The 18,479-nt window shown below is 44.7% G+C and overlaps 1 protein-coding gene across 4 annotated transcripts in view; it reads left to right on the plus strand.

Annotated features, from left to right (window-relative positions):
- The window catches only part of LOC147608189 (Regulator of chromosome condensation (RCC1) family protein), an 86,232-nt gene extending 68,087 nt beyond the window's left edge, over positions 1-18,145 (plus strand). The window contains exons 6-8 of one of the 4 annotated variants that reach the window (XR_015264465.1): positions 16,826-17,257; positions 17,350-17,578; positions 17,663-18,145. Coding sequence is in view for 2 of the 4 variants with exons in the window: in XM_086789349.1 (XP_086645475.1) it covers positions 16,826-17,257; positions 17,387-17,578; positions 17,663-17,699 (661 nt within the window). In the remaining 2 variants the exon portion in view is untranslated. The remainder of the gene's footprint in view (positions 1-16,825; positions 17,258-17,349; positions 17,579-17,662) is intronic. The other 3 variants (XR_015264466.1, XM_086789349.1, XM_086789350.1) reach the window with 3 other exon arrangements.
- The last annotated feature ends 334 nt before the right edge of the window (positions 18,146-18,479 follow it).

The raw sequence follows: 18,479 nt of genomic DNA on the forward strand, positions 1-18,479 counted from the left end.
CCCTACATATTATTTTAATTGAATAAAGAAATACCGCAAGGGGCGCCAAGCTTTGGGGCCAACAGGTGTCGCTGTGTTTTCAGATTTGGGCACTCTAGCCCCAATCTGTGTTTTGTTTCTCATCTAGACTACAAGTGGACGGGTGATTGCTCCTACCGCACTCTGGTTTCTATCAGAGGCCGGTTTCACTCTCACACCATCTTAATGATCTACCCATGACCGACGTGCTTACCCACCTCTGGCCCCTGATGGAGCTGGGAGGCTCAAGCCATAGAGATCAAGACGGGGAGGTGGTGTCCTCTAGCCTGGAGGTGCTCCTCTTTGTCTTCCTTCATATTGTACCCCTCCCCCCTCTTACAGATACCTCCATTGTGATTGATGGAGTTCAGAGTATGCCTACTCTCGCGCTCGAATAGAGTGGCGACACATGGAGGACAGGATCCGCGCCCACTTGGCACGCCTTTGCCTCAGGATTGATTGTGATTATTCCCCATCAAAACCCACGCCCAAGACTCTTTGAGTGGAGGGCAATTCCGATAGTTCCTCCTCCCACAGAGATTGATATGCCGATAGCCTCATGGAACATTCAGAGTTTAGGGGGGCCTCGGTGCTTTTGGAGGTGAGGCGTCCTCAGAGGAGAGCTTCACAGAGCTACAATTGGGGGAGTCGGGACCCATCAACATTCTTTTCCTCCAAGAGCACCATCCTTCCGAGGGGCGTACCAGCTGCTGCGGGAAGATTTTACTAGGCAGGAGACACACCTTTTGGTCTCCCTCTTTTGACCCCTCGGGGACACATGGAAGAGTTTGTATTTTTGTCAGTGAGTAGCTCTTGCTAGCAGTGACGGCTCAGGTGTCATGGTCTCTGGGCGAGCACAGTGGGTTACCATTACGATTGGAGGGGATTGCGTGGGTTTCCTCAATGTTTATGCCCCGAACGCCGCTGCAGGTAGAGCCATCTTCTGGAGCACATTCTGTCAGGCCCTTCCTCGGGCTGACTTTTGGTGCATGGGTGGAGATTTAACACGATCGAGTCAGCAGAGAACAAACTTGGAGGAGGCACAGCTACAGGCGCAGGCGCAGGGTACTCATCATGGGAGGAGTTGCTCCTGGCAATCAGGGGACAGGACCCTTGGCATCTACCAGAGTTTGGGCGCAGCCCCGAGAGCCTGTGCTTCTCGTGGTCCTATAGGAGGAGCACTGGCCCCAGCCTCTCTCGACTTGACAGGTTCTATGTGGATGAGTGGGCTTGCAGCTGCGGGGGCATGATCGACATCTTGGCGGGTACCACGTTTTCTGATAATGCTCCAGTTATTCTGTCCTTAGAGGACCCCTGGATGCAGGACAGGCATGCGAGGACTAGGATTCCAGACAGCCTCATACAGAACCCTGAGATCTGCAGCATGATAAAGCAGATATGGGCGGGACTGATGTGAGGGTACTCACCTGCACATCACATGCAGCCACACTAGCCACACAGCCCTGCGCTTCTGCTGTACCCGACTATGAAGGCTCCCACACTCATGCTGTTGGCCGTGCCCACACCTGCTGTATGCAATTGTAGGCATAGGCTGCACATACAGTACATCCGGCCTACATAGTCTAGAGAAAGCATAGTATACATAAGTGGGTTTGGTCGAGAGAGATCACCTCCAGAGGGTTTTATGCCCATGCTCTGCATATCCAGAAAATCAGCATGCATACACCTTCTCCTCACGCCTCCCTCTCACCCTTAGAAGCACGTGACAAGACCATAAAAGCACCAACGCTTAAACCATAAAAACAACATCAAGAAGAATACCTAGGCTTCATGACTCAATTTCCCGATGCCAAAGACACGCAAACCTTGCTTTGCTTTTGCCTCCGCGATTAGGATGACTCTGATACCAAGTGTGAGATCCTCCCATAGACCAACCCTAATACACAAGCCAAACAAGATTAGTACAAACCAAATAGAAGGGGTGCAGGCAAGCTCACCTAGGTTCGCAACTGCGAACCACCCCTGAGCGAGGGGCTAAGGTTCCACTCCCACAGGTCCATGCCAGTCAGCCCTGGCATCCCATACCACCAGAGCTTGCCCACGGGGGCCCTTGGGAAGACTACCCATGACCCGGCACATCCATGGCAGGAGCAAACCTCTTGGTGCAGGTCTAGACGACACTAAATCAATAATAACCCCAAGACTCACTTATGTAGTGTTTATTGCTGTTATAAATAACAGTCAAGTCATAAATATCCAATAACCTTGGATTTATTAATATTGAACTGTAGCAACCCACCCAACCTTGCTTTCCCTAATCCCAGGGCTCTCCTAACCCTTCTGGATTAGTCCCTAACCTCTAGGGTTAGTGTTAGGTACATAACAGTGATGAACCTCGTCCTTCTTTGGCAGAACCTTCCACAAGCGCAAGGGCTATTGCTCAAGTGGTTCAGTAGCTGGTCCACATGCAGCTAGTCCAGACCAACAAAGGTGGGATTCTCGTGATGCCCAAGCCATGTCAATGATTGCTCTTTCTGTAAAAAGATCCATCACACTTGACATCCGTCATGCGGGACATCCGAAGCCGCATGGGAGGTCCTTGAAACCATGTACCGAACCCGTAATGAAGCCATAGTCCTTTTCTTGAAGTGGGAGTTGGATGTCCTCAAGATGAATGAGGGAGATTCAATGGCAGATCACCTGACAAAGGTGAAAGATGTCAAATAACAGCTCCTTAACATTGATGAAATCATTAACGACTGGCAGCTTGTAATCACTACCTACAACTCCCTGCTAGACTTCTACCTTAGTTTTCACGCATCCATAAATCTATCTATGAGAGGTGGAACTAGCCCTTTAGCTTTTGATGAGTTAGTTGGGTGACTTCTTCAAGAGGAGCCAACAAGGAAGAACAAGCTCAAAAGAGGGGAAGAACATGCTTTTCTCTCTATAGGCAAAGTGGATTCCAACTCGCAAGGTGGCACATCCAAAAAGAAGAAAGGGAAATGTCACTACTGCCACAAGCCGGGACACTATATCAACGAGTGTCGGAAGTGGCTGGGCAACGAGAAGAAAGAAGTTGGAGATTGTCATGTCCACAGAGTGTATCTAATGTGTGCAACATGCACACAAGACTAGCTTCGAGGCTTGGGGAAGCTTGGCGCTAAGCAGGTTGATTGGTGAGCTGGGCTAGGGATAGACTGACAGGCGGGCACCCAAGTATGGACGGGCGGGCGCCCAAGTGTGGACAAGGTTGGTTAGTTGTTCATAGAGTCTCGCGAGTCTTTGCGAGAGCTCTACGGTCAAGAGCTTGGATCTAGTGCAGACGTGCACTTGCTTCATGTAGCCGAGGCCGCAGCAGTCTCGAGGCCTGCGAGGGTAGCTCCTTGGCGGTATGGGATGTCATGGGGTAGAGATTGGTCGGTGCATCCTGCTAGTTAGCTCAGCTCGTGGCTCAGTGGGGACAGCCAAGACTTGTGGGTTTTGCCTACGGCTGTCATGGTTGGGTGGTGAGTTAGGCCTGCACCCCTTTCACGTTGTTTGGCTTTGTTTTGCAGGTTCCGAGTTGTGTTTTAGGATTGCTCTACAAGGAGATCCGTGGAGATTTGACAATGGTATCAGAGCATGCCTCGAAGAGCGTGCAAGTGAGTTCGAGATGATTGCTGTTTTTTTAGAATTCAGCGTATTGTATTATGTTTGCATCGTTGAAACCCGTGTTGGGTTTTGGTCTTGCAAAGGGTCGACTTGAACTGCATATGAAGAGAGTTGTTTATTGGCAAGGAAAGAAGCAAGTGACTGCTGTGAATCAGCAAGACACGGCCTGTCGGCTGTGTGAACCGGCAAGCAAAAGAGAGTGATTGAGAGCAGGTCGGTTGTGCATGAGGACACGCAGCTAGGCCTATCGAGTGGCGGAAAGATTACCGGCGATTTGCAGACAAGCAGTCGGATGCACAACGAACAACCGGGTGACGTTTTTTTTTCCTTCGTTGTTATTCGCAAGTGTCGGCAACCGCTTTTCAGCGTTCTTTTAAGCCCTCGTTTTTTTAAAAGTGCACGTTGCTTTTCGTTTTTTTTTTAGAACCTGCAGCGTGGGGTTTAAAAAACAAATCGAAGACAGCGTGTTAAAAAAAAACGTGTGGCTTTTCATGGGTTATATGTGCTTTTACAAAAGCCACCCCGTGAGGATTTTTTTATTTAAAAAAAAACAGGTAGCTTTACGTGTGGTTTATGTGTTTTTTTTCCTGTGTGGCTTTTACAAGCCTTATATGTGGCTTTTACAAAAGCTAGCATGGTTTTTTTTGAAAAAAAAAAACACAAAAGCCATACTAAAAACAAAGTGCTTTTGGGGGGCTTATAAAATACCCCTAGAGTGGGCTTTTAGCCACACATCTTCTCGAGCTCTCTAGCACTATTTCTTGCTTCCAGCCAAGATTTTTTTTCACTTTCCTTCTTCAAGATGTCGACCCAAGAATTGGAGATGGAACCCGTTCTCGAACCTAAAGACTTGCCGGCTATTGAGGCCGTCGATTGTTAACTTTTCGAAGATTTTGTAACTAAATCTGATTTTCAGGAGTTTAAAGTTACTTTCGAGGCTTCTTTCATGGAGCGTTAGGCACAAGTCATTTCGCAGATGCAGGCTTTGCAAAATTCCATCTCTTTATTGACCACTACCGTGTCTACTTTCTCGAGCATGGATACCTTGGCGTTTGCTTTAGGCCCCAACATTACTCTGAAGCAGTTTGGTGGTGAGCAAAAGTAAGGTACCAAGGAGATTGTGGACACGTGGCTACATAAGTGGCAGGTCCACTTCCAGTTTCATCCATATGGTGATGACAAAAAGATTCAATTAGGAGTAGGTTTCCTCTTGGGCAAAGCTTTGCTCTAGTGGAAAGAACTCAAACCTAAAGCAACAACTTGGGCACAGTTCGAAGAAGTCTTGAAGAAAGAATTCCTTAGGAAGGAGGATGACTACGATATAGTTGCTCAGTTTGCCAGTTTGACCATGACCTTGCAGAGAAAGAATTCCTCAGGAAGGAGGATGACTATGATATAGTTGCTCAGTTTGCCAGTTTGACCATGACCTTGCAGAATCTCACTTATGAGGTCTACCTCCATGAATTTAGAGACTCGCAGATGAAAGCGACGAAGATGGATTCTACTACTCTTTTGGGTTTCTTTGTAGCAGGGTTATCCGACTCGAACCGTATATAGGTAAAAAGTAACAAGTGCAAAACTTTGGACAAGGCCATTCATTCTGCTCGTATTTATGATGATACGATGGTCTCTTTCAAAACCAAACCCGTAACCGAATAGGGGAACAAGCACAAAAGAAAGTTCTCCATGTCGATGGCTAGCATGACAGAAGGAAAGTCTTCGGACCAACCTTCGAAGAATTCTACTTCGACACCAACAAAGAAAAATTGTCTTCTCAAGGCTTTGAAGCTCAAGGAGGAGAGACGCTATTTCATCTGCGAAGAAAAAGGACACATGCGTAACGAGTGCCCGAAGAAGAAGGATACTAAGACCAACATAGGGCCCAAGACGAAGGCAGCCAACTAGTTGTCTTTGACAGGTATTTCAGTCAATTGACTTTCTCGTCCTAGTTCATGTTTTGATTGTCTTTTCAACTCTAAAGTTTTTGGCTTGCACGATCTTCTCTGAGTTTATGGAGAAGTGAATGGCCATAGAATCCACATTCTTCTGGACCCCGGAAGCTCACACAACTTTGTTAATTACAAACTTGTGTAAAAGATGGGTGTCGACACAACGCCTAGCGATCATACCTACGAGGTATGCCTACATGCGGATCGGCAAGTGTGGGATCGAAAGATGGAGAAACTACTGATGCGGATTTAGTACTACGAAGATATTATGGAGTGCTATGTTATGTACTTAGAGCATGTAGACTTGCTATTAGGATTGAGTGGTTTAAGACCCTTCAGGTCTAGATAGATTGGTCTAGTCATACTTTGTCTTTTGAACATAGGAACACCTAGTATTGTATCTTAGGTGATTGTATACATGATATCCCTCTCAGGGATCTCTTGTAAATACCATTGATTTTGGAAATATAACTTTGTATATTGCTTTTCATTGTGTCTTGATTCCACTTTCTTCATTTCTCATATCTACTATGGATGTTAATGAATTAAGTGTGTTTGAAAGCAAAGAATTAAAGAAGTTACTTGACTCGTTTCAAGATGTATTTCCTAAGGAGCTGCCATCGGGTTTACCCCCCCCCCCCCCAAAAGGGCAATGGATCATCTTATTGATCTCATTCCTGGTGCTCAACCTGGTAGCATTCCGCCTCACAGGACGAACCAGGCTGAGGAAGATGAGTTAGCCAAACAACTCGCAGCTTATTTAAGGATGGGCGAGATCCGTCCAAGTAAATCACCTTGGGATGCGCTTGTGTTACTTGGGAGAAAGAAGGACAACCTTGGCGAATGTGTGTAGATTATAAGAGACTGAACAAAGTGACAATCAAGAACCGCTATCCTCTCCCTAGATCAGATGACCTAATTGACCGGTTAGTCGGAGCGAAGTATTTCACAAAGATAGATTTACGTACTGGCTATCACCAGATAGTATTCATGAAAGGCACGTCGAAAGAACTGTCTTTCGGACTAGGTATGGCCATTACGAGTTTCTCGTATTACCTTTTGGGTTGAATGCTCCAGCCACTTTTGTTGGTGTTTGACTCACACACTCGCACACACAAACTTGCACGTTAGGGTTAGGTGCAGGATGGAGCAGCTCACACAGAAATGAGAGAGAGAGAGAGAGAGAGAGAGAGAGACAGAGAGAGAGAGCCAAAAGTGTGGTAGCCACAAAATGCAAGTCAACCCTTGCATGTGTGTCACATCCATATAATATAGAAGTACAAAATATTATATGTAGAGTGTCCTTTCACACTTGATATCCAAGGGAAAAAACCACATGGAAAAAAGTGCCCTTGGTTAAGCCTTGTTCACACATAGCACTACCATAAGTGAGCATATGCCTACAAATCCCCCCTCTGTAGTGGAAGTGTGAACCTGTACAAGGTAGCAGATCACTCTGTATGAGAGTAAGCCCAAAGCTTTGCGGAAAGCTTCAAACTTTTCTCGAGGTAAAGGCTTTGTGAATAGATTTGCAACATTATCCTGTGTAGGGCAGTAAGACAAACTGATCTCCCTTGCATGTAACCTCTCTCTGACATAGTGATAATGAATCTCAATGTGCTTGGTACGTGCATGAAATACTGGATTTCATGCCACGGCCGTAGCACTCTGGCTATCAGTGAGAATGGTGGTGAGTGTTTGTTGACACCATAGTTACCACGGAACGTCGTTCCGCCTTCCTGGAACGTCGAAACGCCGTTCTGGGCGAAGGCACGTTCTCGGAACGTCCCGAAACGTTCCGATTTTTTTTATAAAAAGTTTTGCTTGCAGAAATGTATGTTCATGTCTTGGGGGAGCAAACATTATGAAGCATATTTGGCTATCCGTATACAAAAAGTTACATTGTTTTGTGTCATATGCTGACATGTCATATGACGTGGCGTTTCGCGACGTTCCCGATCCGCTCCCGTTCCCGTTCCCGTTCCCGCTCCCGTTCTAGCATCCGACGTTCCCGGAACGTTCCCGTTCCGCGGTAAATATCACGAAGATCAGCCAATAATCTCCTCAACCATACACAATCTACTATAGCTGTGAAGACTGTCCTATACTCAGCCTGACAAGTAGATGTGGCAACAGTGGGTTGCTTTTTACTCAACCAAGATATGCATAAACTACCAAGAAAAAAACAAATCCCACTAGTGGATTGCCTGGTATCATAATCACCAGCCCAATCTGAATCACTGTATGCATAAAGCTGCAAGCTGCCCCCCCTGGGATAGAACAAACCAAGATCCAGGGTACCCTGAAGATAACGAAAAATGCATTTGACTGCTTGCCAATGCTTTGTGCCTAGCCTGTGCATGAATTTGCTCAACAAAGACACCCCAAAAGATATGTCTGGCCTCGTGTTACACAAGTAAATGAGACATCCCACTGCCTGGCTGTAAATGCCGGCCTCAATATCATGCATAGTAAGCCGTACACCTGGTTCTATTGGAGTAGAAATGGGCTTACATTCATCCATGTGAAACCTTTTTAGCAAACTTTTTATGTACTTAGTTTGCTGCATAACAATGCAATCATCTATATGCATAAACTGTATGCCGAGATAGTAGAGTAAAGGCCCCAAATTTGACATATCAAAATCAGCTTTGAAATCTGAAATTTGTGCTTTGCTAGTACTTGTAATGAGCATGTCATCTACATACAAGATGACTATGAGAATATCGGCACCGGTTTTCTTCACATACAATGTGCTTTCAGCTAGACTATTCACATAACCTTGGCTGGCTAGATGAGCATGTATTTTATCATACCAAGCTCTTGGAGCTTGCTTTAACCCATACAATGCTTTGTGTAACCTACATACTTTATGTTCCTCACCAGGAACTACAAAACCAATGGGCTGATTTACATATGCTTCCTCCTGTAAATCCCCATTTAAGAATGCAGTTTTGATGTCCAATTGATGCACTTTCCATCCTTTATGTGCAGCCAATGCAATCACTGATCTTATTGGGGTCATTCTCGAAGTAGGAGCAAAAGTCTCCTCATAATCTATTCCCTTTTTCTGGGAGTAGCCTTTAGCCACAAGTCTTGCTTTGTACCTGTCAATAGTACCATCAGACTTCCTTTTGACTTTGTACACCCACTTTGTTCCAATGACATGCTTGCCTTTAGGCAATTCTACAAGATCCCAAGTATTGTTCTTCATGATAGAAGAGATTTCAGCTTGCATAGCTTGCACCCAATGCTCATTCTCATGTGCTTCTTCATAAGAAGAAGGCTCTTCTGAATCAAAGAGACCACCCATGGCTAGTGCAGACTCCCCATGATGTATATTCAATGCATGGCTGGAACTAGCCCTTGCTCTACCTGTGAGTGGAGCTACAAGTTTGCTTTCTTGCTAAGTTTTCAGCAACCATCTTGGCACTGACTTGGCTGTGTATATGGCTGTTTGCTCTTCCTTGACAAGATCTTCCACTTCTTCCATAGAAGGGGGACTGAATGGTTGGCTGTTCCACATGTTCTACATGAGGATTTTCTTGTGTAGGGGCTGGCTGATCTGAATCCCCCCTAATTGCAATGGGTAATAGTCCATCAAACATGTCATGTATGCCTGTATCATTACTTTTATACAAGCTGTACATGGGCTGTTCTGAATTTTCAGCAAATACCATATCTCTACTGACAAAAATGTTGTTGGATTATAAAGATGGTATCCTTTGCTCTCATTGCTGTAGCCCACAAAAATGCATTTCATTGCTTTGTCATCTAGCTTTGTTCGGAGTTGTTCTGGCACATGTGCATATGCCAAACACCCAAATGTACGCATATAATCCACTGTTGGCTTTTGGCTATACCAAGCCTCAAATGGTGTTATGGTTTTCAAAGCTTTTGTTGGACACCTGTTCAACACATGAGTTGCACACATTAGAGATTCCATCCAAAAATTGTGAGGCAACTTTTGTGCTTTCACCGTGCATCTTGCCATCTCCATGAGAGATCTATTTTTCCTTTCAGCTACACCATTCTGTTGCGGTGTATAAGGCACAGTACATTGGTGTTTGATGCCCTTTTGAAGCATATAATCCTTGAATGCATTTGACATGTATTCTCCACCTCTATCTGAGCGGAGTGTTTGGACTTTACATCCACATATTTTCAGCCATTGCTACAAAGTGTCAAAAGCATGTAAACACCTCTGCTTTCGCTTTCAAAGGGTAAACCCAAGCAAACCTGGAGTAGTCATCAATGAATGTGATGAAGTAAAGATGCCCCCCCCGCATTGGACCACATACATCACTATGTATGAGCTGTAATTTACTTTTAGCTCTAACAGCTCCATCTTTGGGGAATGGTTTTCGTTGCATCTTTTCCAAAATACACCCCTCATATACATGTCTTGGTGGAGACTCAAGAGGCGGCATATTATCAACCATATGATGCTTCTGCAAAAGCATCAAAGTCCAAAAATTTACATGCCCAAAACGAGCATGCCATAGCTCTGCATCATGCATAGCATGAGTGTGGGCAACCACTGTATTTGCATCATAAGTACGCTTGTCATAGCTGTCCAGCTTATACAAGCCTTTGTATCGTGTTCCAGAAGTGACTATTTCATAACCCTTTGATGGGTCTTTTACCAAACACTTTCCATCTTCAAATTCAACCTTTAAACCTTGGTCGTTTATGGTTGAGATGGAGAGCAGATTTTTCTTTATCCCCGGAACATACAAATACATTTTTCATACATATATTGGCACCATTGGCTGCAATAAGTATGACATTGCCAATTCCCTTTACTGGATATGTGGTATGATCTGCACATGATACAGTGCGGCCATTTGAAGCATAAACCAAGTGCTGAAATACATCTTTGCATGAAGTGATGTGGCTCGAAGCACCACTATCAAAATACCATGATACATCCTGTCTGTCAGATGCAATGCAAGACATATCATTGTCTGAAGCACTTGGTGTGCCACTAGTGCATGTGACCAAAAAAGTGTACTCTTCCTGAATTGCATTGGTTGATTGCTGTGCTTTGTCATCAGAAGAGTCTGCTACTGCATTGCCTGCTTCTTTCCTTTTCTCTTTTGCAATCCGCTTCCTACATTCACTGATGTAGTGTCCAGGCTTATGGCAGTAGTGACATTTGCCCTTCTTTTTGGGCTTGTTTGCATCCCCTTTGTCAGACTTTTCACCACCAGAAGAGGGCTGTCCATGACCAGCCTTGCTAGACTGTTGTCCCCCATGCTTAAAGCTCTTTGCTTTACCCTTATCCTTGGCTGTAAATGCCTTGTCTCCACCACGGTTGTTGGATAAGTTTGCTCTTGTTTGCTCTTCTTGCAAGAGTAGACCCACCTCTTCTCATAGAGAGGTTGAGAGAGGTGTGAAAGCCCAAGTAGGAAGGTGGTAAAGAATGAAGAGTGTTGGTGACCAGCTGTCTGTCTGGGATAACCTCATCAATGTTGAGCAATTGTTCCTGCAAATCTTTCACTTTGGTGAGATGATCTGCCATGGAGTCACCCTCATCCATAGAAAGAAGATCCAATTGCCTCTTCAAGTAGGCAACTCTTGCCTCGTTGCATACCTAATACATTGCTTCCAATGTGTCCCATGCAAGCTTCGATGTCTTGCAAGAACGAATGTGCGGAATAATAGTCCTTTTCACTGAAAGGGCTATCAATGACATGGCCTGTGCATCCCTAGAGTCCCATCTCTTCTGCTCTTGTGTGGGAGCAGGTTCTACTTCAGGAGCTCTTTGAGCACCTCCCCTTTGAGGCGTGGCTGGCTGTATGGTAAGTGGGCGTGTGTCATCACCACACACGATGTCCCAAAGTCCTTTGGCTACCAGCAAATTATGGATCATGAAACTCCAGAGGGAGTAGTTAGATCCATCCAACTTGTCCTCCTGCCAAATACATTTGTAGCATTTTGAGCCATGTCAATAAAATATACCTGCAAGCAAACCAAGCACCAATGTGCACTGCCAGGAAACTAAATGTCCTGTGCAAATGATTGTCTACAAACTGAAGCAAGTGTAAACTTGCACCAAATTGTCCAATTACACACAATGTGTATACATATGCGACAAATCACAGTTGTAATGCCCAATTACATGCTCCAATCTGAAAAGCCCCAATTTTTATGCACTCCACTCGCTTCAATGTGCAGTTAATTGGCCAATTTTCACAAAAGCCCCAAATTTCTGCAAACTGAAAGAGACTCAATTTGTTGATTTTGACCTCAATTTGGAAAACCCCCAAATTCCAACCCAAACAGTATGAATGGCACCACCTGCATTTTTTCTGGAAAAGGGAATTTTTTGGCAAACCCCTAGAATTTTTTGAAACTGACCTGTCTTGAAATGGCTGCAAATTTTTTTTTATGTGGATAAAAATCTGGATAAAAAGTACCTGTAGGCCAAGACAGTACCCAGATGGTACAGACGTGGACAGTACGGAAGGGACGCAGGCGTCAGTCAGCCAATACACGGACGTCAAGAAGAGCAGGTACGGGCACTACCCGCAAACAGGCGAAGGAGGTGTAGGCTGCAGTCAAGCCGCCGGCGCGGGGGCGCAGGGTGAGAAGCAGCAGCAGATAACGAAGACGGAGGCGTAGGCTGCAGTCAAGCCGTCGGCGTGGGAGGCACAGTGACGACGGAGGCGGAGGTTGCAGTCAAGCCGGCGGCGTTGGCGTTTTTATGCAGTAGTGATGCCGGTGTTGGACTATGGTCGCCGACGGACTGCGCCGGCCAGAAGGCGTTGAGGGGCGACGGTGGTCTTGCCTGCACTAGTGCCGCCGGTTTTGGGCGGCTGTGGCGGCCAAGCCTGGCGGAGCAGAGTCGGACGGAACTAGTTGTTAGACGAAAACTACCGACAGACGGATTGGTTCTGTCGACGGAATTTCGCAGGCGACGGACGGACTGCGTTGACGGAATGTCGCAGGCGACGGACAAACTATTTGTTCTCGACGGAAATTTAGATGCAGCTGCCTCAGCTTTGACACCAATTGTTGGTGTTGGACTCACACTCACACACACAAACCTGAACATTAGGGTCCTAGTCGGCCTTATGTTCTTGAGACGGACGCGAGTGACTGCGCAATTGGGGCTGCTCTATTCCAAGATGGTAGACCTGTTGCGCTTTCGAGAGTCGAAAGTTGGACGACACTCAATCTCGTTGGCCAATCCTTGAGAAGGAGCTTTATGCTGTCATTTACGCTCTTAAGGTTTGGAGGCATTATTTATATGGCTCCAAGTTTGTGGTATTGAGTGATGATTGGTATTGACTGATCATCAGTCAATCAAGTATGTGTGAAGCGGATAATTTGAGAGGACGAAAAGCTAGATGGGCAGAGTTAATGCAAGATTTGATTTTGAAATACGCTATCGAAAGGGGTCCATGAATAGTGTAGCAGATGTGCTTAGTCGGATCAGAGAGGTGAATGCTTTGTTATTCACCGAGATTTCTACTTACTTATTTCAATCATTGAGAGGGCTTTGCAAGACTGATAGTTATTTTGGTCCATATTGACAAAGGATGTAGGACGGGAGCTCACTGATTAACCGAGACTCGGTGCATAGCTGTCTCCGTACGACAGCATATCGTACGGAATACCGTACGTTACGATACTGTATGTAATACCGTATGGATTTTTCCGAGGAAAAAAAAATTTCTTGAAATTTATTTTTTCAAAAAAATTATTATTTTTGGGAGCAATGGTCTTGTTTTGCTTGTCTATGGCTGTTTGAGCTTTCCTTTGTAATATGATACTTCCCTCCTTTTTAAAATACTCCATATCTCGAAATTGAAAATACCTAAGTTTATAAGTAATCTTTTAAAACACACCATGAGGTTCCGGTAGTTCTTCCTCCGCTCTTGCAAGTGAGGATGCTTCGATTGCCTTGTCACAGGAGCTTAGAGAGCCCGAGTTTGATGACGAGGGCAACATCCTTAGTGAGGGTGACTTTTGCAAGGGCTCCGATAGGCACTCTTCTAATGGAGATGATCCTAGCGAGAGCTCTAATTTTGATAGTGATCACTTCTCCATCTAGATTCTAGTCCCAACTCTCTAGCCTCCTTGTTTTGTGCACCACTTTTTGTACTAACTACTACGGCTACATGCGCCTAGAGCGTCTCGCATTGTATGACTTAGGCTTTAGCCTAATATCTATGTATGTTTTCAACTTGGTTTTAATGGAATTTTGGTTTGAGTCATGTGACAACTTGTCTTCTCTTTGAAATTGAAAATACTAAAGTTTGTAAGTAATTTTTTAAAAGACTGTACGATAAGATTTTTTTAAATCATACCGTATTTTTCCGTAAGGTATCGTATCTTATGAACCGTACGGTATCGTACTTGACAACCATGACTAAGTGACTGAGCAACCTACCATTCAGGCTGCGGGAGGCCAGTAGATGATTCGGAACGGTTTACTGTTCTGTAATGACAAAATTTGTGTACCACAGGTCTCGGACATTAAGTCCAAGATTCTTAAGGAGTGTCACGATGCCCCTTCTGTTGGACACCCTGGGGTACACAGGACTTTAGCTTTAGTGAAACACACTTTCTATTGGCCAAAGATGAAAGGGTATGTAGAAGATTATGTCCTGAAGTGTCAGGTTTGCCAAGCAAATAAAGCTGAATGCTTTAGACAAGCTGGGGTGTTACATTCTTTGCAAATCCTAGAGAATAAATGGGAAAGTATTTTCATGGATTTTATTACCGGATTGCCAAGAATACGTCAAGGCCACGATTCTATTTGGATTGTGATGGGCCGCTTGACAAAAATGGCTAGATTTTTGCTTACTCGAAAAACTATTACAGCTACGCAATTAGCAAGGTAGTTTATCGAGCAATTGTTTAGACTGTGCTTACTCGAAAAACTATTACAGCTACGCAATTAGCAAGGTAGTTTATCGAGCAATTGTTTAGACTGTACGGTTTACCGCAGGACATAGTCAGTGATAGGGACTAAGTTTACAAGTGCCTTTTGGTGGCTTGTTTTTGAGAAGTTGGAAACAACTTTGAATCTGAGTTCCTTAGATCATCCTCAATCTGATGGCCAGACTGAAAGGGTGAATTAGGCTTTGGAGGACATGCTTCGTTCATATGTTTCCAAAAGTCAAGGTTCATGGAAAGATTATCTTCCTATGTTAGAATTTGCATATAGCAGTACTAAGCATACGAGTATAGGTTTTAGTCCTTTTATGCTTATGTACGGATTTCAACCTAGATCACCTGTTACCATGGGATTTTCAGGACTTCAACATGATGCAATGCGTACTTTTTTGCAAGATATGCAAGAAATGTTACAAGCTGCAAAGGAATCTATTAGAAGTGTTAAAGACAGAGACATATTTTATTCTAATAGACATCGTTCATCTAGAGAGTTCTCTAAAGGAACAATGGTGTATTTGCGAGTTCTTAAAGATTCCGAGACTTTACGAACGGATCAATCTCCGAAATTATCCCCTAGATACTATAGACCATTTCGGGTTATATGCCGAATTGGTTTAGTTGCATATGAATTGGATATGCCTTCTCATGTGAAAGTTTATCCCGTATTTCATGTCAGTAGACTTAAGGAAGTACTGGGTGGAACATACTAGTTAGTTACTCCTCAAGAAATCATAGATGTCGAGGATATGACATTTGTGCCACCAGAACCAGAAAAGATTCTTGGATTTCGTGAAAGACGATTACGGAATACGCTTGTCACGGAATACAAGATCAAGTGGAAGGATCGTGTTGAGGAGGACGCTACATGGGAGACATTGACTACCCTGGGCTTTTACTGAGCTCAGGAGTGAGCTCTTGTCATGTGCACAGAGTGTATCTACCGTGTACAACACGCACACAAGACTAGCTTCAAGGCTTGGGGAATCTTGGAGCTAAGCAGGCTGATTGGCGAGTTGGGCTAGGGATAGATTGACGGGCAGGCACCCAAGTATGGATGGGCAGGCGCCCAAGTGTGGATGCCGGTGACCGGCCAAGAGCTTATAAAAGGGTTGCCAAGGTTAGTCAATTGTTCATAAGAGTCTCGTAAGTCTTTGCGAGAGCTCTACGGTCAAGAGCTTGGATCTAGTGCAGACGTGCACTTGCTTCATGCAATTGAGGTCGGCAGCAGTCTCGAGGCCCGCGAGGGTAGCTCCTTGGCGGTATGGAACGTCATGGGGTAGAGATTGGTCGGTGCGTCTTGCTAGTTAGCTCAACTCGTGGCTTGGTGGGGACAGCCAAGACTTGTGGGTTTTGCCCACGACTGTATGGTTGGGTGGTTAGTTAGGCTTGCACCCCTTTCACGTTGTTTGGCTTTGTTTTGCAGGATTGTTCGAGTCGTGTTTCAGGATTGTTCGAGTCGTGTTTCAGGATTGTTCTACGAGGAGATCCGTGGGGATTTGATAGAGATGAAGTTGCTAATAAGTCGGAGGAGCGCAAGAAAGATGAAACCCATCTTGTAGATACGGGCTGGGTTTTCTAATCATGTGCACATAACCACTAAGGAGGGAATGTTAGGACAAATGTGTAGTGGTGTAGTGTGCACATAAAATATTGTAATAAGTGCTAGGTGCACGTTGTACATATGATTTAATAAAAGGTCCTTAGACCTAGTCTAGCGTTATTTAGGAAGTTATACGCATAAGCGTAGAAAGAGTACACGTCTAGAATTACCACCGTCCAGCTCTCAAAGCCTTAATAACCAAAGCAGCCCAAAGCTTAACACCCGAGTTTTAAAAAGCTCACAATTTCCAAGCGAAAGAAAAAACAATGCTCTAGTAATTCTGACATCTGTTAACATATTTACAAAGATTAGGCACCCTTTTATAGGGCATGGCACTACAACCAAAATAGACCACTCAAATTTGGGCTGCACATGGATAGAGGCGGGGTGCCAAAGACACCGCAGTAGGCCCATGTCTAGGTGGCACACCTAATCGCTCACTCTCTTTAGTGCCCTAGTGTCCACATTTGTGCCTATAGTCATGTCCTTCCCTGTATTCTTGACTTACTGGATTTAGGTACTTTGCTTTATATATCTCTTAGCTACTATTTAGTAGGTAACTGTCATTTTCTGTATTTTTTGTTACATGCCACCATGCATAATGGTTGTCTTCTGTTAAATGCCATTATTGAAGGTGGTTTTTATGATTTAATGATCTAATGATATATAACTTAGTCTTAAGATCTTAGTTACAGTGTAGTAGAAGAAAAAGGCATCGCCTTCACCCTTGCAGGTACACATGGGGTCTAGGTCACATGGGACAGCTTGGACACCGCACGCTTCAATCTCCTCATAAAGAAGTACTCCCAAGAAGAGTGGTCGGCTTGGAAGGTGTGAAAATAACGGATATCGCATGCGGTGGTGTACATACGTGTGCAGTATCAGAATCAGGAGCTCTTTACATGTGGGGGGGAGGGCAGGCCGGACAATTAGGGCTAGGTCCACAGGCCGATGCATTCTCTTGCTATTCAAACGATGTAAGCATATTTGCACGCCACATTCCGGTGCTCCTTGTCCCAACAGGGGTTCAACTTGTTACATGTGGGCAATGTCACACTCTAGCTGCAATGAAGGATGGACGTGTACTTGGATGGGGTTATAATAGTTGTGGTCAGGCAGCCACTGGAAAGTCTCCATATGCATGGCACCCTTCCCCAATAGATTGGTAAGTGCCGCTATACTGTAATGGTTCGGCTTCCATCGGCAGTAAAAGGTGGCTTTCATGCAAACCTTGATCTTGGAAGATGTTTTATACAGCATCAAAGGCCGAGCACTCAAACTATGTTCACAACAGGTGCGTAGGGGAAGTGCGCAGACTGGCAGCTGGAGGGGGCCACTCGGCTGTACTGACACAGGCTTGTTCCTTGAAGGAGCTTTGTGAGCTCAAGCTTGCTGATACAGTTACTCCTGAAAATGCACCAAAAATTGAAGAGATTGCAGTGAGGAATCACTCGGATGCACTCGCACGCTTTTGTGAACAAGTAAGGTAGGTGGTCATTCTTATGATTCTTGCTTAGTAATTGGAAGTTTTATGGAAACTAGTAGCTAATTGTGCTGCGGAAACCTGCAGGGGTTATCCTGTTATTGCAGGGGAAGAGTATGACTAACCCTTTAGGCAACAGCCCTTGCCACCCAGACAGGTGGGCTATGGACAGGCTTGATTTTTCTGTCCACGAGCAACCAAGCCCCACCCATCAAGGTGCAAGAGGTGACCACTTGACAGCAACAGCAAGGTGACCACTTGACAGCGACAGCAAGGTGATATTGCATAGCTCAGTTATTGTTTAAGTACAAAATCACATACATTTTAAAATTTAGATTATCCTATTCTTATCACTTGCACATTGCAATTTATGGAGATCACTCCAAATTACCTTTGGCCTTTTTAAAAACTTTTTCTTATCAAAATCTTTAGGTTTAGTTTAGCCTGGACTGCAGCTAGCTTTCAGGAAATTGTTCTATCGAGATGCCCAGCTCACTGACTACTTCATGCGAACAAACATGAATTTGTAAATAATCAAGGACTTTTTTTAAAAGGCTGGGTATTTTGTCACATTGGATGCGTGCTACCATGTGTTTGGAGTCACTAAGGGACACCTCTTGAAGTGAGTTATTCATGGATGATACGAAGGGAGGTGTTAATACCTAAGTTCTTACTTGAGAAATGCCACATGATAACATCTTCTCAAAAGAGATTATGCTTTATCTATTTAGGCAAATCTGCCCCTTCTCAACATGCATAATTGGTTTTTCAATTATTTGATCAGGATGCTGTACCTTGTATGGCCTTTGGCCTTTTTGTCAAGTCCGTGAACGAGTCACCCAACCATCAAGGAAGTGGGGGGCTAATGGTTCAGTGTGAAAAAAATTGAGCCTGATTACATGTC

The sequence above is a fragment of the Cibotium barometz genome, chromosome 53 (assembly GCF_041138505.1).
Source record: "Cibotium barometz isolate CiBa-2024 chromosome 53, ASM4113850v1, whole genome shotgun sequence".
Taxonomy (NCBI): Eukaryota; Viridiplantae; Streptophyta; class Polypodiopsida; order Cyatheales; family Cibotiaceae; genus Cibotium; species Cibotium barometz.